The 24,070-nt window shown below is 50.7% G+C and overlaps 1 protein-coding gene across 3 annotated transcripts in view; it reads left to right on the top strand.

The window, feature by feature from the left end:
* The window catches only part of LOC106593666 (AP-1 complex subunit sigma-2), an 80,285-nt gene that overhangs the window by 14,487 nt on the left and 41,728 nt on the right, over positions 1-24,070 (top strand). For all 3 annotated transcript variants that reach the window (XM_082956678.1, XM_045687245.2, XM_045687244.2), the window contains exons 3-4: positions 6,898-7,006; positions 9,896-10,033. In XM_082956678.1, the coding sequence (XP_082812804.1) occupies positions 6,898-7,006; positions 9,896-10,033 (247 nt within the window). The remainder of the gene's footprint in view (positions 1-6,897; positions 7,007-9,895; positions 10,034-24,070) is intronic.

The raw sequence follows: 24,070 nt of genomic DNA, 5'->3' as shown, positions 1-24,070 counted from the left end.
AGGGGTATGCGAGAACACGTGGGCAGACGAAGAGAGAGCAGTAGGAGTAGCAGTGTTATCTGTGGTAATCCATGTTTCCGTCAGCGCCAGGAAGTCTAGGGACTGGAGGGTAGCATAGGCTGAGATGAACTCAGCCTTGTTGGCTGCAGACCGGCAGTTCCAGAGGCTGCCGGAGACCTGGAACTCCACGTGGGTCGTGCGCGCTGGGACCACCAGGTTGGAGTGGCAGCGGTCACGCGGTGTGAAGCGTTTGTATGGCCTGTGCAGAGAGGAGAGAACAGGGATAGACAGACACATAGTTGACAAGCTACAGAAGTGTTGTTTCTTTTATTATTGTCTCCTGTGTCTTTAGAGAACTGTTTCACTTTGATATCCTTTTTCTTCTGTCCTGATTTTCTCTTTCTTTTCTTCTGTTAACTAGATATTCTTTGTTGTTCTTCGTTAGCTAGCTAGCTTCTTCCAGAAGAGTCCCTAGCAACTGCTTAGCAACTGGTAAACAATTCAGCTAGCTAAGATAACTACAATTTTAGACAATTGCCAGTTGGTCCGCGCATGCTCTGAGTACACATCCTGGTAATGTGGCTGTCCCTGCTGACTTGTAAATGTTGACCTGTTTAAAGGTCTTGATCACATTGGCTACAGAGAGTGTGATAACACAGTCGACCGGAACAGCTGGTGCTCTCATGCATGCTTCAGTGTTGCTTCCCTGGAAGCGAGCATAAAAGGCATTTAGCTTGTCTGGTAAGCTCACGTCACTGGGCAGGTCGCTGCTGGGTTTCCCTTTGTAGTCCATAATAGTTTGCAAGCCCTGCCACATCTGACGAGCGTCAGAGCTGGTGATGTAGGATTCAATCTTAGTTCTGTATTGACACTTTGCCTGTTTGATGGTTCGTCTGAGGGCATAGTGTCCGGTTTAGTGTCCCGCTCCTTGAAAGCGTCAGCTCTAGCCTTTAGCTCAGGCGGAGGCCGATCCATGGCTTCTGTTTGGGATATGTACGTACGGTCACTGGGGACGACGCTGTCGATGCACTTATTGATGAAGCCGATGACTGAGGTGGTGTACTCCTCAATGTCATTGGATGAATCCCAGAACATATTCCAGTCTGTGCAGCAAAACAGTCCTATAGCAGAGCATCCGCTTCATCTGACCACTTCCGTATTGAGCGTGTCACTGGTACTTCCTGCTTTAATTTTAGCTTGTAATCAGGAGGAAAGAATTATGGTCAGATTTGCCAAATGGAGGGAGAGCTGTGTGTGGAGTAAAGGTGGTCTAGAGTTTTTTTTCCCCCTCTGGTTGCACGTGACATGCTGGTAGAAATGAGGTAAAACAGATTTAAGTTTGCCTGCATTAAAGTCCCCGGCCCCTAGGAGCTCTGCTTCTGGATGAGCGTTTTCCTGTTTACTTATGTCCTTATACAGCTGGTTGAGTGTGGTCTTGGTGCCAGCATCTGTTTGTGGTGGTAAATAGACGGCTATGAATATTATTACATTTGACATTTTAGTCATTCAGTAGACGCTCTTATCCAGAGCGACTTACAGTAGTGAATGCATACATTTCATAAATGTTTTCCCCCTGTACTGGTCCCCCGTGGGAATCGAACCCACAACCCTGGCGTTGCAAACACCATGCTCTACCAACTGAGCCACACGGGACCTATAGATAAACTCTCTTGGTAGATAGTGTGGTCTACAGCTTATCATGAGGTACTCTACCTCAGGTGAGCAATATCTCGAGACTTCTTTAATATTAGACATCGCGCACCAGCTGTTATTGACAAATAGACACACACCCCCACCCCTCGTCTTACCGGACCTGGCTGTTGTATCTTGCCGATGCACGGAAAACAGCCCTGCTCCCACTCAGCCCAGTCCAAGCTCTTCTCTGTCCTGGCACCCCAATGGTGGAACCAGCTTCCCCCTGAAGCTAGGACAACAGCGTCCCTGCCCATCTTCCCCCTGAATCTAGGACAACAGAGTCCCAGCTCATCTTCTGTTCGTAGCTGCTCAGTGCACGGAAAACCCAGCCAGCTATATATTCTCTGTGTCTTCGTTCAGCCACAACTCGGTGAAACATAAGACATTACAGTTTTTAATGTCTCGTTGGTAGGATAGTCTCGATCATAGATCATCCAGTTTATTTTCCAGCGATTGCACGTTGGCCAATAGAACGGATGGTAAAGGCGGTTTACCCACTCGCTGACGAATTCTCAGAAGGCACCCCGACTTCCTGTATTTCTGTCTTTTCTTCATGCGGATGACGGGGATTTGGGCCTGGTCTTGGGGGAAGCAGTATATCCTTCGTGTCGGACTCATTAACGAAAAAAATCTTCGTCCAGTTCAAGGTGGGTAATCGCTGTTCTGATGTCTAGAAGGTCTAGAAGGTCAAAAGAGACGGTAGCAGCAACATTATGTACAAAATAAGTTACAAACAGAATAGCACAGTTGGTTTGGAGCCCGTAAAACGGCAGCCATCCCCTCCGGCGCCATTTTGTAAAATACCAGTTTAAAGTCCAAAAGACGGCCCCTTACATATCCCCAATCCCCAATCACTACCCAGAGGCATTGGAATATATTTTTTAGACCAGGGGAAAGAGTGCCTCTTACTGGCCCTTCACTTCCGGCAGCATCTGGTCTCCCATACAGGGACCGACCAGGACCGACCCTGCTCAGCTTCAGAGGGAAGTCAGCAGTGGTATGCTGCTGGTAGACATACAGTGCATCTGGAAAGTATTCAGACCCCTTGACTTTTTCCACATTTTGTTAGGTTACAGCGTTGTTCTAAAAATGGATTAAATAAAACATTTTCCTCATCAATCTATACACACTACCCCATAATGACAAAGCGAAAACGGGTTGTAATTTATTTTTGCAAATGTACACTACCGGTCAAAAGTTTTAGAACTCATTCAATGGTTTTTCTTTATTTTTACTATTTTCTACATTGTAGAATAATAGTGAAGACATCAAAACTATGACATAACACACATGGAATCATGTAGTAACCAAAAAAGTGTTAAACAAATCAAAATATATTTAATATTTGCGATTCTTCAAATAGCTACCCTTTGCCTTGATGACAGCTTTGCACACTCTTGGCATTGTCTCAACCAGGTTCATGAGGTAGTCACCTGGAATGCATTTCAATTAACAGGTGTGCCTTGTTAAAAGTTAATTTGTGGAATTTCTTTCCTTCTTTATGCGTTTGAGCCAATCAGTTGTGATGTGATAAGGTAAGGGGGGGGGGGGGGGGGGGGGGTAAACAGAAGATAGCCCTATTTGGTAAAAGACTAAGTCCATATTATGGCAAGAACAGCTCAAATAAGCAAAGAGAAATGACAGTCCATCATTACTTTAAGACATGAAGGTCAGTCAATATGGAACATTTCAAGAACTTAGAAAGTTTCTTCCAAGTGCAGTCGCAAAAACCATCAAGTGCTATGATGAAACTGGCTCTCATGAGGACAGACACAGGAATGGAAGACCCAGAGTTACCTCTGCTGCAGAGGATACGTTCATTAGGGTTAACAGCATCAGAAATTGCAGCCCAAATAAATGCTTCACAGAGTTCAAGTAACAGACACATCAACTGTTCAGAGGAGACTGCGTGAATCAGGCCTTCATGGTCGAATTGCTGCAAAGAAACCACTACTAAAGGACACCAATCATAATAAGAGACTCACCTGCACGAAGAAACATGAGCAATGGACATTAGATCGGTGGCAATTTGTCCTTTGGTCTGGAGTCCAAATTCACGATTTTTGGTTTCAACTGCTGTGTCTTTGTGAGACGCGGTGTGGGTGAACGGATGATCTCTGCATGTGTATTTCTCACCGTAAAGCATGGAGGAGGAGGTGTTATGATGTGGGGGTGCTTTGCTGGTGACACTGTCTGTGATTTATTTAGAATTCAAGGCACACTTAACCAGCATGGCTACCACAGCATTCTGCAGCGATACACCATCCCATCGGGTTTGCGCTTAGTGGGACTATCATTTGTTTTTCAACAGGACAATGGCCCAACACGCCTCCAGGCTGTGTAAGGGCTATTTGACCAAGAAGGAGAGTGATGGAGTGCTGCATCAGATGACCTGGCTTCCACAATCACCCGACCTCGACCCAATTGAGATGGTTTGGGATGAGTCAGACCGCAGAGTGAATTAAATGCAGCGAACAAGTGCTCAGCATATGTGGGAACTCCTTCAGGACTGTTGGAAAAGCATTCCAGGTGAAGCTGGTTGAGAGCATGCCAAGAGTGTTGTGGTGGATGAATCAGAATTAGTTGGGTAACATAGATAATGAAGATGTCTTATCTGCATAATATGTTGATGTGATATACTTGTTATTAGAATGTATCCCTTCAGACTCTGGTGTTGGCAGTTGCACTTCTTCCCTCAGCTGGGGCCTAGTCAACTGGGGCTCAGTCACCTGGGGCCCAGAGAGGGTTAGAGGTCAGGCCTGTCTTTTACATGTCTCTGGTGCTATGCAGAATATCAGAAAGTGAAGAGGACAGAATGGAACATTGTCTTCATATGTGAATGTGTCTTTACCTATTCTAAACCATGTGAAGGCATGGCGTGATTAATAGGGAACCAATTACTTGTCTCCACAATGTCTGTGCGCAAGTCACTCCCTCCTTTTCTATTGGGGGGAGGTGTATGGCAGTGTCTGGAACCATTGTATGTCCTCTCTGATGTTGCATTTATCTTGGGATAGTGTATGACTTAGAGACTCACTCCCCTCAATGAGCTTGTCCAGGAGTGGGGTCAAGAAGGGGTTTTACTTGAGATGGGAGTATCTAGAGTTGACAATTGATTTATGCCATTGGATGAGTTGGTGTTTTTGTGCTAGGAGTAACAGGAACAAGATAGCAACCTCGTCTTAGGGACCAAACAGAACGATAATTTATAGCGAATGTTATCTGGCTACGGGATACTCCTTTCTCATTTATAAAGTTTCACTTTGTGAACTGGTCCTAATATCTGTGATTTATGTCGACTAGGGGGTGGATCTTTGCTATAAAAGATCTCAGTAGCCATTGTTTTATCACTCTCAACAGTTCATTAGAAATAGGGAATCGTTGAAAGTCAATGCTTTTGCAAAGCTCTTATTATTAAAGATGTAGTTTAAGTATAACTCTGACTGGTGTGTGAAGTTTGTAACTCTCCTCATTTGATAATAAAGAAATGAACCACCACAGGGTGCAAAGCTGTCATCAAGGCAAAGGGAGGGTATTAGATGAATCTCAAATAGAAAATATATTTTGATTTGATTAACACTTTTTTTGGTTATGATTCCATATGTGTTATTTCAGTTTTGATGTCTTCGCTATTATTCTACACACATTCAAAACAACGCAGGAGTGGCTTCGGGACAAGTCTCTGAATGCTGACGAGAGAGGAGAGGATAGGCAGAGGGGAGAAGAGGCAGAGGATAGGATAGGAGAGGGGAGGGGGAGAGGCAGAGGATAGGAGAGGGGAGGGGGAGAGGCAGAGGATAGGGGAGGGGGAGAGGCAGAGGATAGGGGAGGGGAGAGGCAGAGGAGAGTCAGATGAAGGGAGAGGCAGAGTCAGATGAAGGGAGAGGAAGAGTCAGATGAAGGGAGAGGCAGAGGGGCAGGGAGGAGGAGAGGGAGAGGCAGAGGGGAGAATAGAGGGAAGAGGGGAGGAGGACAGGGGAGGAGAGGCAGATGAAGGGAGAGGAGAGTCAGATGAAGGGAGAGGCATAGGAGGGAGGAGAGGCAGGGGGGCAGGGAGGAGAAGAGGGGAGAGGAGAACAGGGGAGAGGTAGAGGGGAGAGGGAGAGGAGAGGGGATGAGGAGAGGAGATGGAGAGGCAGAGGGGAGAATAAAGGGAGGAGGACAGGGGAGTGGAGAGGTAGGGGAGTGGCAGAGCGGAGAAGAGGAGTGGAGGAGAGGGGAAGGGAGAGTCAGAGAAGATAGTGAAGAGGCAGAGGAGAGGGGTGAGGGAGGAGGGGAGAGAGTGACAGACAGAGCTTTGCCAACAGTGTCATACGAACTTCATCCCTCTCACCTCCTTCATCTCGACAGACTCGGCTCTGTCCTGTCACCTCCACAGAATCGGCTCTGTCCTGTCACCTCGACGGACTCGGCTCTGTCCTGTCACCGCGACGGACTCGGCTCTGTCCTGTCACCTCGACGGACTCGGCTCTGTCCTGTCACCTCCACGGACTCGGCTCTGTCCTGTCACCTCCACGGACTCGGCTCTGTCCTGTCACCTCCACGGACTCGGCTCTGTCCTGTCACCTCCACGGACTCGGCTCTGTCCTGTCACCTCCACGGACTCGGCTCTGTCCTGTCACCTCCACGGACTCGGCTCTGTCCTGTCAACTCCACGGACTCGGCTCTGTCCTGTCACCTCCACGGACTCGGCTCTGTCCTGTCACCTCCACGGACTCGGCTCTGTCCTGTCACCTCCACAGACTCGGCTCTGTCCTGTCACCTCCACGGACTCGGCTCTGTCCTGTCACCTCGACGGACGCGGCTCTGTCCTGTCACCTCGACGGACGCGGCTCTGTCCTGTCACCTCGACGGACTCGGCTCTGTCCTGTCACCTCCACGGACTCGGCTCTGTCCTGTCACCTCCACGGACTCGGCTCTGTCCTGTCACCTCGACGGACTCGGCTCTGTCCTGTCACCTCGACGGACTCGGCTCTGTCCTGTCACCTCCACGGACTCGGCTCTGTCCTGTCACCTCCACGGACTCGGCTCTGTCCTGTCACCTCCACGGACTCGGCTCTGTCCTGTCACCTCCACGGACTCGGCTCCAATGTTGTTATTCTGTTTCTGCTGTGCCATGGAGGACCAGGACACCAAGCTGTGTTATTAACAGGCGTGTGTGTGTGTGTGTGTGTGTGTGTGTGTGTGTGTGTGTGTGTTCAGGTATGCCAGCCTGTATTTCTGCTGTGCCATAGAGAACCAGGACAACGAGCTGATCACACTAGAGATCATCCACAGATATGTGGAACTACTGGATAAGTACTTTGGCAGTGTACGTATCTATCTACTCCCCTCCCCTCTCCTACTTCCTACTCTTTACTTCCTATTGCCTACTCTTTACTCCCTATTCCCCACTCCCTACTCCCTACTATCTACTCCCCATTCCCTACTTCCTATTCCCTACTCTTTACTCCCTATACCCCATTCCCTACTCCCTACTATCTACTCCCTACTATCTACTCTCTATTCCCTACTATCTACTCTCTATTCCCTACTCTCGACTCTCTTCTCTCTACTCTCTATTCCCTACTCTCTATTCCCTACTCTTTACTCCCTATTCCCCATTCCATACTATCTACTCTCTATTCCCTTCTCTCTACTCTCTATTCCCTATTCCCTACTCTCTATTCCCTTCTCTCTATTCCCTTCTCTCTACTCTCTATTCCCTACTATCTACTCTCTACTCCCTACTATCTACTCTCTACTCCCTACTATCTACTCTCTACTCCCTACTATCTACTCTCTACTCCCTACTATCTACTCTCTATTCCCTATTCCCTACTCTCTATTCCCTACTATCTACTCTCTATTCCCTACTCCCTACTCTCTATTCCTTACTATCTACTCTCTATTCCTTACTATCTACTCTCTATTCCCTACTCCCTACTCTCTATTCCTTACTATCTACTCTCTATTCCCTACTATCTACTCTCTGTTTCCTATTCCCTACTCTCTATTCCCTTCTCTCTACTCTCTATTCCCTACTCTCTATTCCATATTCCCTACTCTCTATTCCCTATTCCCTGCTCTCTATTCCCTACTCTCTATTCCCTACTCTCTATTCCCTATTCTCTATTTCCTATTCCCTACTCTCTACTCCCTATTCCCTACTCTCTATTCTCTATTCCCTACTCTCTACTCTCTATTCCCTATTCCCTATTCCCTACTCTCTACTATCTACTCTCTATTCCCTACTCCCTATACCCTACTTTCTACTCTCTACTCTCTATTCCCTACTCTCTGCTCCCTATTCCCTACTCTCTATTCCCTACTCTCTGCTCTCTATTCCCTTCTCTCTACTCTCTATTCCCTACTCTCTATTCCCTTCTCTCTACTCTCTATTCCCTACTCTCTATTCACTACTCTCTACTCTCTATTCCCTACTATCTACTCTCTATTCCCTACTTTCTATTCCCTATTCCCTATTCCCTACTCTCGACTCTCTTCTCTCAATTCTCTATTCCCTACTCTCTATTCCCTACTCTCTACTCCCTATTCCCTATTCCCTACACTCTACTCTCTATTCCCTATTCCCTACTCTCTATTCCCTACTCTCTATTCCCTATTCCCTACTCTCTATTCCCTTCTCTCTACTCTCTATTCCCTACTCTCTACTCTCTATTCCCTATTCCCTACTCCCTATTCCCTACTCTCTACTCCCTATTCCCTACTATCTATTCCCTATTCCCTACTCTCTATTCCCTACTCTCTATTCCCTACTCTCTATTCCCTACTCTCTACTCTCTATTCCCTACTCTCTATTCCCTACTCCCTACTCTCTATTCCCTATTCCCTACTCTCTATTCCCTACTCCCTATTCCCTACTCTCTTCTCTCTATTCCCTATTTCCTACTCCCTATTCCCTACTCTCTACTCCCTACTCTCTACTCCCTATTCCCTACTCTCTATTCCCTATTCCCTACTCTCTATTCCCTACTCTCTATTCTCTACTCTCTATTCCCTACTCTCTATTATCTATTCCCTACTCTACTCTCTATTCCCTACTATCTACTCTCTATTCCCTATTCCCTACTCTCTATTCCCTACTCTCTACTCTCTATTCCCTACTCTCTATTCCCTACTCTCTACTCTCTATTCCCTACTATCTACTCTCTATTCCCTATTCTCTATTCCCTACTCTCTATTCCCTACTCTCTACTCTCTTTTCCCTACTTGAATGTTTAGCAGGACAGGAAAATGCTCCCAATTCATGCACTTATCAAGACAACATACCTGGTCATCCATACTGCCTTTCAGTGGCGTGTATTCATGGTTGCCAAGGGAATCCAGTTTGGATTTGGTTTCACTCCAATCACATCACATCGAGAGCAGTACGTCATTGACAGAAACAACTTGAATTGTTGTGTTGTTGTCATCCGGTGGCTAGCTAGCTAAAACGGGCCCTTTTCCTTAATCATCCATGGATGGGATGTGGACTTGTGGTTGTGCTTCTCCGAACTGGCCAATGATTATAACAGTGATTCTGATCCAACCATTATTTCATCCATTGTTGTGCCCCTGGCCTGAGAGGATGTTAGTTCAACATGTAGCTAGATGCAGAAGGATAATGTTAACTAGCTAACGTTGCCCATGAAAGGAAGTTAGAATAGCGAGTACTGTATGACAGTCATAGACCATTTTTGTCTAGTCCTATCTAGGCCTATCTAGGGTTATCTAGGCCTATCTAGGGTTATCTAGGCCTATCTAGGCCTATCTTGGGTTATCTAGGCCTATCTTGGGTTATCTAGGCCTATCTTGGGTTATCTAGGCCTATCTTGGGTTATCCAGGCCTATCTTGGGTTATCAAGGCCTATCTAGGGTTATGTTAGTCAACATGTTTCTTCTACACACATTTTTACATTGGACATTTTAGTAATTTAATGGAGGCTCTAATCCAGAGCCAATTTCAGAGTGAGTGCACACGTGTTCGTACTGGTCCCCCGTAGAATAGTGGAGGCAGCTCCAGTAACTTTCCGTACTTCTAAATCAATAGTTGTTCAGTAGTCTGAAAATGTGGGAAACATTACCTTGCTTCACCATGTTGTCATTTTTTATTAAGGTATCTTTGACAAATGGGTACTTTTTCCACCACTGTGTGTGTGTGTGTGTGTGTGTGTGTGTGTGTGTGTGTGTGGTGTGTGTGTGTGTGTGTGTGCTATAGGTTTGTGAGCTGGACATCATATTTAACTTTGAGAAGGCCTACTTCATCCTGGATGAGTTCTTGCTGGGAGGAGAGGCTCAGGACACGTCCAAGAAGAATGTACTAAAGGCTATAGAACAAGCTGACCTACTGCAGGAGGTAAAATACCTCACTGACCCCAAGACAGGGGACCTCTCTAATCTCCGTTAACCCAGACATATCACTCACTCACTCACTCACACACTCACTCACACACTCACTCTCTCTCTCTCCCACTCCTGCCTTTCCTATGCTATGATTTACAGAATGTAGATTTTCAGATCTCTTCCCAAGTACTGTCCATTAACCCTGCAGGAGCCAGACCTCACAGCCTCACTGCTACTCCTCACAGCCTCACTGCTACTCCTCACAGCCTCACTGCTACTCCTCACAGCCGTACTGCTACTCCTCACAGCCGTACTGCTACTCCTCACAGCCGTACTGCTACTCCTCACAGCCTTACTGCTACTCCTCACAGCCGTACTGCTACTCCTCACAGCCGTACAGCTACTCCTCACAGCCTTTCTGCTACTCCTTACTGCTACTCCTCACAGCCGTACTGCTAGTCCTCACAGCCGTACTGCTAGTCCTCACAGCCGTACTGCTACTCCTCACAGCCGTACTGCTACTCCTTACTGCTACTCCTCACAGCCGTACTGCTACCCCTCACAGTGTTTCTGCTACTCCTTACTGCTACTCCTCACAGCCGTACTGCTACTCCTTACTGCTACTCCTCACAGCTACTCATCACAGCCGTACTGCTACTCCTCACAGCTACTCCTCACAGCCGTACTGCTACTCCTCACAGCCGTACTGCTACTCCTCACAGCCTTACTGCTACTCCTCACAGCCTTACTGCTACTCCTCACAGCCGTACTGCTACTCCTCACAGCCTTACTGCTACTCCTCACAGCCGTACTGCTACTCCTCACAGCCGTACTGCTACTCCTCACAGCCGTACAGCTACTCCTCACAGCCGTACTGCTACTCCTCACAGCCGTACTGCTACTCCTCACAGCCGTACTGCTACTCCTCACAGCCTTACTGCTACTCCTCACAGCCGTACTGCTACTCCTCACAGCCGTACTGCTACACCTCACAGCCGTACAGCTACACCTCACAGCCGTACAGCTACACCTCACAGCCGTACAGCTACTCCTCACAGCCGTACTGCTACTCCTCACAGCCTTACTGCTACTCCTCACAGCCGTACTCAAATCAAAATTGAATCAAATCAAATTTATTTATATAGCCCTTTGTACATCAGCTGATATCTCAAAGTGCTGTACAGAAACCCAGCCTAAAACCCCAAACAGCAAGCAATGCATGTGAAAGAAGCACGGTGGCTAGGAAAAACTCCCTAGGAAAAACTCCCTAGAAAGGCCAAAAACCTAGGAAGAAACCTAGAACGGAACCAGGCTATGAGGGGTGGCCAGTCCTCTTCTGGCTGTGCAGGGTGGATATTATAACAGAACATGGTCAAGATGTTAAAATGTTCATAAATGACCAGCATGGTCAAATAATAATAATCATAGTAGTTGTCGAGGATGCAACAAGCACGTCCGGTGAACAGGTCAGGGTTCCATAGCCGCAGGCAGAACAGCTGAAACTGGAGCAGCAGCACGGCCAGGTGGACTGGGGACAGCAAGGAGTCATCATACCAGGTAGTCCTGAGGCATGGTCCTAGGGCTCAGGTCCTCCGAGAGAAAGACAGAAAGAGAGAAAGAGAGAATTAGAGAGAGCATATTTAAATTCACACAGGACACCGGATAAGACAAGAGAAATACTCCAGATGTAACAGACTGACCCTAGCCCCCCGACACATAAACTACTGCAGCATAAATACTGGAGGCTGAGACAGGAAGGATCAGAAGACACTGTGGCCCCATCCGATGATACCCCCGGACAGGGCCAAACAGGCAGGATATAACCCCACCACTTTGCCAAAGCACAGCCCCCACACCACTAGAGGGATGTCTCCAACCACCAACTTACCGTCCTAAGACAAGGCCGAGTATAGCCCACAACGATCTCCGCCATGGCACAACCCAAGGGGGGGGGGGGCGCCAACCCAGACAGGAAGACCACGTCAGTGACTCAACCCACTCAAGTAACGCACTCCTCCCATGGACGGCATGGAAGAACACCAGTAAGCCAGTGACTCAGCCCCTGTAAAAGGGTTAGAGGCAGAGAATCCCAGTGGAAAGAGGGGAACCGGCAAGGCAGAGACAGCAAGGGCGGTTCGTTGCTCCAGCCTTTCCGTTCACCTTCACACTCCTGGGCCAGACTATACTTAATCATAGGACCTACTGAAGAGATAAGTCTTCAGTAAAGACTTAAAGGTTGAGACCGAGTCTGCGTCTCTCACATTGGTAGGCAGACCATTCCATAAAAATGGAGCTCTATAGGAGAAAGCCCTACCTCCAGCCGTTTGCTTAGAAATTCTAGGGACAATTAGGAGGCCTGCGTCTTGTGACCGTAGCGTACGTTTACATTTACATTTAAGTCATTTAGCAGACGCTCTTATCCAGAGCGACTTACAAATTGGTGCATTCACCTTATAATATCCAGTGGAACAACCACTTTACAATAGTGCATCTAAATCTTGTACTGCTACTCCTCACAGCCGTACTGCTACTCCTCACAGCTACTCCTCACAGCCGTACTGCTACTCCTCACAGCTGTACTGCTACTCCTCACAGCTACTCCTCACAGCCGTACTGCTACTCCTTACAGCTACTCCTCACAGCTACTCCTCACAGCCGTACTGCTACTCCTCACAGCCGTACTGCTACTCCTCACAGCCTTACGGCTACTCCTCACAGCCGTACTGCTACTCTTCACAGCCGTACTGCTACTCCTCACAGCCTCACTGCTACTCCTCACAGCCTCACTGCTACTCCTCACAGCCTCACTGCTACTCCTCACAGCCTCACTGCTACTCCTCACAGCCGTACTGCTACTCCTCACAGCCGTACTGCTACTCCTCACAGCCGTACAGCTACTCCTCACAGCCGTACTGCTACTCCTCACAGCCGTACTGCTACTCCTCACAGCCGCACTGCTACTCCTCACATCCTTACTGCTACTCCTCACAGCCTTACTGCTACTCCTCACAGCCGTACTGCTACTCCTCACAGCTACTCCTCACAGCCGTACTGCTACTCCTCACAGCTGTACTGCTACACTTCACAGCTACTCCTCACAGCCGTACTGCTACTCTTCACAGCTACTCCTCACAGCCGTACTGCTACACCTCACAGCCGTACTGCTACTCCTCACAGCCTTACTGCTACTCCTCACAGCCTTACTGCTACTCCTCACAGCCTTACTGCTACTCCTCACAGCTGTACTGCTACCCTTCACAGCCGTACTGCTACTCCTCACAGCCTCACTGCTACTCCTCACAGCCTCACTGCTACTCCTCACAGCCTCACTGCTACTCCTCACAGCCTCACTGCTACTCCTCACAGCCTCACTGCTACTCCTCACAGCCGTACTGCTACTCCTCACAGCCGTACTGCTACTCCTCACAGCCGTACTGCTACTCCTCACAGACGTACTGCTACTCCTCACAGACGTACTGCTACTCCTCACAGCCGTACTGCTACTCCTCACAGCCGTACTGCTACTCCTCACAGCCTCACTGCTACTCCTCACAGCCTCACTGCTACTCCTCACAGCCGTACTGCTACTCCTCACAGGCGTACTGCTACTCCTCACAGCCGTACTGCTACTCCTCACAGCCGTACTGCTACTCCTCACAGCCGTCCTCACAGCCGTACTGCTACTCCTCACAGCTACTCCTCACAGCCGTACTGCTACTCCTCACAGCCGTCCTCACAGCCGTACTGCTACTCCTCACAGCTACTCCTCACAGCAGTACTGCTACACCTTACAGCTACTTCTCACAGCTACTCCTCACAGCCGTACTGCTACTCCTCACAGCCGTACTGCTACTCCTCACAGCTACTCCTCACAGCCTCACTGCTACTCCTTACAGCCGTACTGCTACTCCTCACAGCCGTACTGCTAATCCTCACAGCCGTACTGCTAATCCTCACAGCCGTACTGCTACTCCTCACAGCCGTACTGCTACTCCTCACTGCCGCACTGCTACTCCTCACAGCTACTCCTCACAGCCGTACTGCTACTCCTTACAGCTACTCCTCACAGCTACTCCTCACAGCCGTACTGCTACTCCTCAGAGCCGTACTGCTACTCCTCACAGCCGTACTGCTACTCCTCACAGCCGTACTGCTACTCCTCACAGCCGTACTGCTACTCCTCACAGCCGTACTGCTACTCCTCACAGCCGTACTGCTACTCCTCACAGCCGTACTGCTACTCCTCACAGCTACTCCTCACAGCCATACTGCTACTCCTTACAGCTACTCCTCACAGCTACTCCTCACAGCCGTACTGCTACTCCTCACAGCCGTACTGCTACTCCTCACAGCCGTACAGCTACTCCTCACAGCCGTACTGCTACTCCTCACAGCTACTCCTCACAGCCGTACTGCTACTCCTTACAGCTACTCCTCACAGCTACTCCTCACCGCCGCACTGCTACTCCTCACAGCTATTCCTCACAGCTACTCCTCACAGCCGTACTGCTACTCCTCACAGCTACTCCTCACAGCTACTCATCACAGCCTTACTGCTACACCTCACAGCCGTACTGCTACACCTCACAGCCGTACTGCTACTCCTCACAGCCGTACTGCTACTCCTCACAGCCGTACTGCTACTCCTCACAGCCGTACTGCTACTCCTCACAGCCGTACTGCTACTCCTCACAGCCTTACTGCTACTCCTCACAGCCGTACTTCTACTTCTCACAGCCGTACTGCTACACCTCACAGCCTTACTGCTACACCTCACAGCCGTACTGCTACTCCTCACAGCCGTACTGCTACTCCTCACAGCTACTCCTCACAGCCGTACTGCTACTCCTTACAGCTACTCCTCACAGCTACTCCTCACAGCCGTACTGCTACTCCTCACAGCCGTACTGCTACTCCTCACATCCGCACTGCTACTCCTCACAGCTACTCCTCACAGCCGTACTGCTACTCCTTACAGCTACTCCTCACAGCTACTCCTCACCGCCGCACTGCTACTCCTCACAGCTATTCCTCACAGCTACTCCTCACAGCCGTACTGCTACTCCTCACAGCTACTCCTCACAGCTACTCATCACATCCGTACTGCTACTACTCACAGCCGTACTGCTACTCCTCACAGCCTTACTGCTACTCCTCACAGCCGTACTGCTACTCCTCACAGCCATACTTCTACTTCTCACAGCCTTACTGCTAGACCTCACAGCCGTACTGCTACTCCTCACAGCCGTACTGCTACTCCTCACAGCTACTCCTCACAGCCGTATTGCTACTCCTTACAGCTACTCCTCACTGCTACTCCTCACAGCCGTACTGCTACTCCTCACAGCCGTACTGCTACTCCTCACAGCCGTACTGCTACTCCTCACAGCTACTCCTCACAGCCGTACTGCTACTCCTTACTGCTACTCCTCACAGCTACTCCTCACAGCCGTACTGCTACTCCTCACAGCTACTCCTCACAGCCGTACTGCTACTCCTTACTGCTACTCCTCACAGCTACTCCTCACAGCCGTACTGCTACTCCTCACAGCCGCACTGCTACTCCTCACAGCTACTCCTCACAGCTACTCCTCACAGCCGTACTGCTACTCCTCACAGCTACTCCTCACATCCGTACTGCTACTCCTCACAGCCGTACTGCTACTCCTCACAGCCTTACTGCTACTCCTCACAGCCTCACTGCTACTCCTCACAGCCTCACTGCTACTCCTCACAGCCGTACTGCTACTCCTCACAGCCGTACTGCTACTCCTCACAGCCGTACTGCTACTCCTCACAGCCGTACTGCTACTCCTCACAGCCGTACTGCTACTCCTCACAGCCTTACTGCTACTCCTCACAGCCGTACTACTACTCCTCACAGCCGTACTGCTACTTCTCACAGCCGTACTGCTACTCCTCACAGCCTTACTGCTACACCTCACAGCCGTACTGCTACTCCTCACAGCCGAACTGCTACTCCTCACAGCTACTCCTCACAGCCGTACTGCTACTCCTCACAGCCGTACTGCTACTCCTCACAGCCGCACTGCTACTCCTCACAGCTACTCCTCACAGCCGTACTGCTACTCCTTACAGCTACTCCTCACAGCTACTCCTCACAGCCGCACTACTACTCCTCACAGCTACTCCTCACAGCTACTCATCACATCCGTACTGCTACTCCTCACAGCCTTACTGCTACTCCTCACAGCCGTACTGCTACTCCTCACAGCCGTACTGCTACTTCTCACAGCCGTACTGCTACTTCTCACAGCCTTATTGCTAGACCTCACAGCCGTACTGCTACTCCTCACAGCCGTACTGCTACTCCTCACAGCTACTCCTCACAGCCGTACTGCTACTCCTTACAGCTACTCCTCACAGCTACTCCTCACAGCCGTACTGCTACTCCTCACAGCCGTACTGCTACTCCTCACAGCCGTATTGCTACTCCTCACAGATACTCCTCACAGCCGTACTGCTACTCCTTACAGCTACTCCTCACAGCTACTCCTCACAGCCGCACTGCTACTCCTCACAGCTATTCCTCACAGCTACTCCTCACAGCCGCACTGCTACTCCTCACAGCTACTCCTCACAGCCGTACTGCTACTCCTCACAGCTACTCCTCACAGCCGTACTGCTATTCCTTACAGCTACTCCTCACAGCTACTCCTCACAGCCGCACTACTACTCCTCACAGCTACTCCTCACTGCTACTCCTCACAGCCGTACTGCTACTCCTCACAGCTACTCCTCACAGCTACTCATCACATCCGTACTGCTACTCCTCACAGCCTTACTGCTACTCCTCACAGCCTTACTGCTACTCCTCACAGCCGTACTGCTACTCCTCACAGCCATACTGCTACTTCTCACAGCCGTACTGCTACTTCTCACAGCCTTACTGCTAGACCTCACAGCCGTACTGCTACTCCTCACAGCCGTACTGCTACTCCTCACAGCTACTCCTCACAGCCGTACTGCTACTCCTTACAGCTACTCCTCACAGCTACTCCTCACAGCCGTACTGCTACTCCTCACAGCCGTACTGCTACTCCTCACAGCCGTACAGCTACTCCTCACAGCCGTACTGCTACTCCTCACAGCCGTACTGCTACTCCTCACAGCCGTACTGCTACTCCTCACAGCCTTACTGCTACTCCTCACAGCCGTACTGCTACTCCTCACAGCCGTACTGCTACACCTCACAGCCGTACAGCTACACCTCACAGCCGTACAGCTACACCTCACAGCCGTACAGCTACTCCTCACAGCCGTACTGCTACTCCTCACAGCCGTACTGCTACTCCTCACAGCCTTACTGCTACTCCTCACAGCCGTACTCAAATCAAAATTGAATCAAATCAAATTTATTTATATAGCCCTTTGTACATCAGCTGATATCTCAAAGTGCTGTACAGAAACCCAGCCTAAAACCCCAAACAGCAAGCAATGCATGTGAAAGAAGCACGGTGGCTAGGAAAAACTCCCTAGGAAAAACTCCCTAGAAAGGCCAAAAACCTAGGAAGAAACCTAGAACGGAACCAGGCTATGAGGGGTGGCCAGTCCTCTTCTGGCTGTGCAGGGTGGATATTATAACAGAACATGGTCAAGATGTTAAAATGTTCATAAATGACCAGCATGGTCAAATAATAATAATCATAGTAGTTGTCGAGGATGCAACAAGCACGTCCGGTGAACAGGTCAGGGTTCCATAGCCGCAGGCAGAACAGCTGAAACTGGAGCAGCAGCACGGCCAGGTGGACTGGGGACAGCAAGGAGTCATCATACCAGGTAGTCCTGAGGCATGGTCCTAGGGCTCAGGTCCTCCGAGAGAAAGACAGAAAGAGAGAAAGAGAGAATTAGAGAGAGCATATTTAAATTCACACAGGACACCGGATAAGACAAGAGAAATACTCCAGATGTAACAGACTGACCCTAGCCCCCCGACACATAAACTACTGCAGCATAAATACTGGAGGCTGAGACAGGAAGGATCAGAAGACACTGTGGCCCCATCCGATGATACCCCCGGACAGGGCCAAACAGGCAGGATATAACCCCACCACTTTGCCAAAGCACAGCCCCCACACCACTAGAGGGATGTCTCCAACCACCAACTTACCGTCCTAAGACAAGGCCGAGTATAGCCCACAACGATCTCCGCCATGGCACAACCCAAGGGGGGGGGGGGCGCCAACCCAGACAGGAAGACCACGTCAGTGACTCAACCCACTCAAGTAACGCACTCCTCCCATGGACGGCATGGAAGAACACCAGTAAGCCAGTGACTCAGCCCCTGTAAAAGGGTTAGAGGCAGAGAATCCCAGTGGAAAGAGGGGAACCGGCAAGGCAGAGACAGCAAGGGCGGTTCGTTGCTCCAGCCTTTCCGTTCACCTTCACACTCCTGGGCCAGACTATACTTAATCATAGGACCTACTGAAGAGATAAGTCTTCAGTAAAGACTTAAAGGTTGAGACCGAGTCTGCGTCTCTCACATTGGTAGGCAGACCATTCCATAAAAATGGAGCTCTATAGGAGAAAGCCCTACCTCCAGCCGTTTGCTTAGAAATTCTAGGGACAATTAGGAGGCCTGCGTCTTGTGACCGTAGCGTACGTTTACATTTACATTTAAGTCATTTAGCAGACGCTCTTATCCAGAGCGACTTACAAATTGGTGCATTCACCTTATAATATCCAGTGGAACAACCACTTTACAATAGTGCATCTAAATCTTGTACTGCTACTCCTCACAGCCGTACTGCTACTCCTCACAGCTACTCCTCACAGCCGTACTGCTACTCCTCACAGCTGTACTGCTACTCCTCACAGCTACTCCTCACAGCCGTACTGCTACTCCTTACAGCTACTCCTCACAGCTACTCCTCACAGCCGTACTGCTACTCCTCACAGCCGTACTGCTACTCCTCACAGCCTTACGGCTACTCCTCACAGCCGTACTGCTACTCTTCACAGCCGTACTGCTACTCCTCACAGCCTCACTGCTACTCCTCACAGCCTCACTGCTACTCCTCACAGCCTCACTGCTACTCCTCACAGCCTCACTGCTACTCCTCACAGCCGTACTGCTACTCCTCACAGCCGTACTGCTACTCCTCACAGCCGTACAGCTACTCCTCACAGCCGTACTGCTACTCCTCACAGCCGTACTGCTACTCCTCACAGCCGCACTGCTACTCCTCACATCCTTACTGCTACTCCTCACAGCCTTACTGCTACTCCTCACAGCCGTACTGCTACTCCTCACAGCTACTCCTCACAGCCGTACTGCTACTCCTCACAGCTGTACTGCTACACTTCACAGCTACTCCTCACAGCCGTACTGCTACTCTTCACAGCTACTCCTCACAGCCGTACTGCTACACCTCACAGCCGTACTGCTACTCCTCACAGCCTTACTGCTACTCCTCACAGCCTTACTGCTACTCCTCACAGCCTTACTGCTACTCCTCACAGCTGTACTGCTACTCTTCACAGCCGTACTGCTACTCCTCACAGCCTCACTGCTACTCCTCACAGCCTCACTGCTACTCCTCACAGCCTCACTGCTACTCCTCACAGCCTCACTGCTACTCCTCACAGCCGTACTGCTACTCCTCACAGCCGTACTGCTACTCCTCACAGCCGTACTGCTACTCCTCACAGCCGTACTGCTACTCCTCACAGCCGTACTGCTACTCCTCACAGACGTACTGCTACTCCTCACAGCCGTACTGCTACTCCTCACAGCCGTACTGCTACTCCTCACAGCCTCACTGCTACTCCTCACAGCCTCACTGCTACTCCTCACAGCCGTACTGCTACTCCTCACAGGCGTACTGCTACTCCTCACAGCCGTACTGCTACTCCTCACAGCCGTACTGCTACTCCTCACAGCCGTCCTCACAGCCGTACTGCTACTCCTCACAGCTACTCCTCACAGCCGTACTGCTACTCCTCACAGCCGTCCTCACAGCCGTACTGCTACTCCTCACAGCTACTCCTCACAGCAGTACTGCTACACCTTACAGCTACTTCTCACAGCTACTCCTCACAGCCGTACTGCTACTCCTCACAGCCGTACTGCTACTCCTCACAGCTACTCCTCACAGCCTCACTGCTACTCCTTACAGCCGTACTGCTACTCCTCACAGCCGTACTGCTACTCCTCACAGCCGTACTGCTACTCCTCACAGCCGTACTGCTAATCCTCACAGCCGTACTGCTAATCCTCACAGCCGTACTGCTACTCCTCACAGCCGTACTGCTACTCCTCACTGCCGCACTGCTACTCCTCACAGCTACTCCTCACAGCCGTACTGCTACTCCTTACAGCTACTCCTCACAGCTACTCCTCACAGCCGTACTGCTACTCCTCAGAGCCGTACTGCTACTCCTCAAAGCCGTACTGCCACTCCTCACAGCCGTACTGCTACTCCTCACAGCCGTACTGCTACTCCTCACAGCCTCACTGCTACTCCTCACAGCCTCACTGCTACTCCTCACAGCCTCACTGCTACTCCTCACAGCCGTACTGCTACTCCTCACAGCCGTACTGCTACTCCTCACAGCCGTACTGCTACTCCTCACAGCCGTACTGCTACTCCTCACAGCCGTACTGCTACTCCTCACAGCCTTACTGCTACTCCTCACAGCCGTACTGCTACTCCTCACAGCTACTCCTCACAGCCATACTGCTACTCCTTACAGCTACTCCTCACAGCTACTCCTCACAGCCGTACTGCTACTCCTCACAGCCGTACTGCTACTCCTCACAGCCGTACAGCTACTCCTCACAGCCGTACTGCTACTCCTCACAGCTACTCCTCACAGCCGTACTGCTACTCCTTACAGCTACTCCTCACAGCTACTCCTCACCGCCGCACTGCTACTCCTCACAGCTATTCCTCACAGCTACTCCTCACAGCCGTACTGCTACTCCTCACAGCTACTCCTCACAGCTACTCATCACAGCCTTACTGCTACACCTCACAGCCGTACTGCTACACCTCACAGCCGTACTGCTACTCCTCACAGCCGTACTGCTACTCCTCACAGCCGTACTGCTACTCCTCACAGCCGTACTGCTACTCCTCACAGCCGTACTGCTACTCCTCACAGCCTTACTGCTACTCCTCACAGCCGTACTTCTACTTCTCACAGCCGTACTGCTACACCTCACAGCCTTACTGCTACACCTCACAGCCGTACTGCTACTCCTCACAGCCGTACTGCTACTCCTCACAGCTACTCCTCACAGCCGTACTGCTACTCCTTACAGCTACTCCTCACAGCTACTCCTCACAGCCGTACTGCTACTCCTCACAGCCGTACTGCTACTCCTCACATCCGCACTGCTACTCCTCACAGCTACTCCTCACAGCCGTACTGCTACTCCTTACAGCTACTCCTCACAGCTACTCCTCACCGCCGCACTGCTACTCCTCACAGCTATTCCTCACAGCTACTCCTCACAGCCGTACTGCTACTCCTCACAGCTACTCCTCACAGCTACTCATCACATCCGTACTGCTACTACTCACAGCCGTACTGCTACTCCTCACAGCCTTACTGCTACTCCTCACAGCCGTACTGCTACTCCTCACAGCCATACTTCTACTTCTCACAGCCTTACTGCTAGACCTCACAGCCGTACTGCTACTCCTCACAGCCGTACTGCTACTCCTCACAGCTACTCCTCACAGCCGTATTGCTACTCCTTACAGCTACTCCTCACTGCTACTCCTCACAGCCGTACTGCTACTCCTCACAGCCGTACTGCTACTCCTCACAGCCGTACTGCTACTCCTCACAGCTACTCCTCACAGCCGTACTGCTACTCCTTACTGCTACTCCTCACAGCTACTCCTCACAGCCGTACTGCTACTCCTCACAGCTACTCCTCACAGCCGTACTGCTACTCCTTACTGCTACTCCTCACAGCTACTCCTCACAGCCGTACTGCTACTCCTCACAGCCGCACTGCTACTCCTCACAGCTACTCCTCACAGCTACTCCTCACAGCCGTACTGCTACTCCTCACAGCTACTCCTCACATCCGTACTGCTACTCCTCACAGCCGTACTGCTACTCCTCACAGCCTTACTGCTACTCCTCACAGCCTCACTGCTACTCCTCATACTGCTACTCCTCACAGCCGTACTGCTACTCCTCACAGCCGTACTGCTACTCCTCACAGCCGTACTGCTACTCCTCACAGCCGTACTGCTACTCCTCACAGCCTTACTGCTACTCCTCACAGCCGTACTGCTACTCCTCACAGCCGTACTGCTACTTCTCACAGCCGTACTGCTACTCCTCACAGCCTTACTGCTACACCTCACAGCCGTACTGCTACTCCTCACAGCCGAACTGCTACTCCTCACAGCTACTCCTCACAGCCGTACTGCTACTCCTCACAGCCGTACTGCTACTCCTCACAGCCGCACTGCTACTCCTCACAGCTACTCCTCACAGCCGTACTGCTACTCCTTACAGCTACTCCTCACAGCTACTCCTCACAGCCGCACTACTACTCCTCACAGCTACTCCTCACAGCTACTCATCACATCCGTACTGCTACTCCTCACAGCCTTACTGCTACTCCTCACAGCCGTACTGCTACTCCTCACAGCCGTACTGCTACTTCTCACAGCCGTACTGCTACTTCTCACAGCCTTATTGCTAGACCTCACAGCCGTACTGCTACTCCTCACAGCCGTACTGCTACTCCTCACAGCTACTCCTCACAGCCGTACTGCTACTCCTTACAGCTACTCCTCACAGCTACTCCTCACAGCCGTACTGCTACTCCTCACAGCCGTACTGCTACTCCTCACAGCCGTATTGCTACTCCTCACAGATACTCCTCACAGCCGTACTGCTACTCCTTACAGCTACTCCTCACAGCTACTCCTCACAGCCGCACTGCTACTCCTCACAGCTATTCCTCACAGCTACTCCTCACAGCCGCACTGCTACTCCTCACAGCTACTCCTCACAGCCGTACTGCTACTCCTCACAGCTACTCCTCACAGCCGTACTGCTATTCCTTACAGCTACTCCTCACAGCTACTCCTCACAGCCGCACTACTACTCCTCACAGCTACTCCTCACAGCTACTCATCACATCCGTACTGCTACTCCTCACAGCTACTCCTCACAGCTACTCCTCACAGCTACTCATCACAGCCGTACTGCTACTCCTCACAGCTACTCCTCACAGCTACTCATCACATCCGTACTGCTACTCCTCACAGCCTTACTGCTACTCCTCACAGCCTTACTGCTACTCCTCACAGCCGTACTGCTACTCCTCACAGCCATACTGCTACTTCTCACAGCCGTACTGCTACTTCTCACAGCCTTACTGCTAGACCTCACAGCCGTACTGCTACTCCTCACAGCCGTACTGCTACTCCTCACAGCTACTCCTCACAGCCGTACTGCTACTCCTTACAGCTACTCCTCACAGCTACTCCTCACAGCCGTACTGCTACTCCTCACAGCCGTACTGCTACTCCTCACAGCCGTACTGCTACTCCTCACAGCGACTCCTCACAGCCGTACTGCTACTCCTTACAGCTACTCCTCACAGCTACTCCTCACAGCCGCACTGCTACTCCTCACAGCTACTCCTCACAGCTACTCCTCACAGCTGCACTGCAACTCCTCACAGCTACTCCTCACAGCCGTACTGCTACTCCTTACAGCTACTCCTCACAGCTACTCCTCACAGCCGCACTGCTACTCCTCACAGCTACTCCTCACAGCTACTCCTCACAGCCGTACTGCTACTCCTCACAGCCGTACTGCTACTCCTCACAGCCGTACAGCTACTCCTCACAGCCGTACTGCTACTCCTCACAGCTACTCCTCACAGCCGTACTGCTACTCCTCACAGCTACTCCTCACAGCCGTACTGCTACTCCTTACAGCTACTCCTCACAGCTACTCCTCACCGCCGCACTGCTACTCCTCACAGCTATTCCTCACAGCTACTCCTCACAGCCGTACTGCTACTTCTCACAGCCGTACTGCTACT

This window comes from Salmo salar, chromosome 10, assembly GCF_965601325.2.
Source record: "Salmo salar chromosome 10, fSalSal1, whole genome shotgun sequence".
NCBI classification, from domain to species: Eukaryota; Metazoa; Chordata; class Actinopteri; order Salmoniformes; family Salmonidae; genus Salmo; species Salmo salar.
This window is presented reverse-complemented; position numbering and strand designations above follow the sequence as displayed.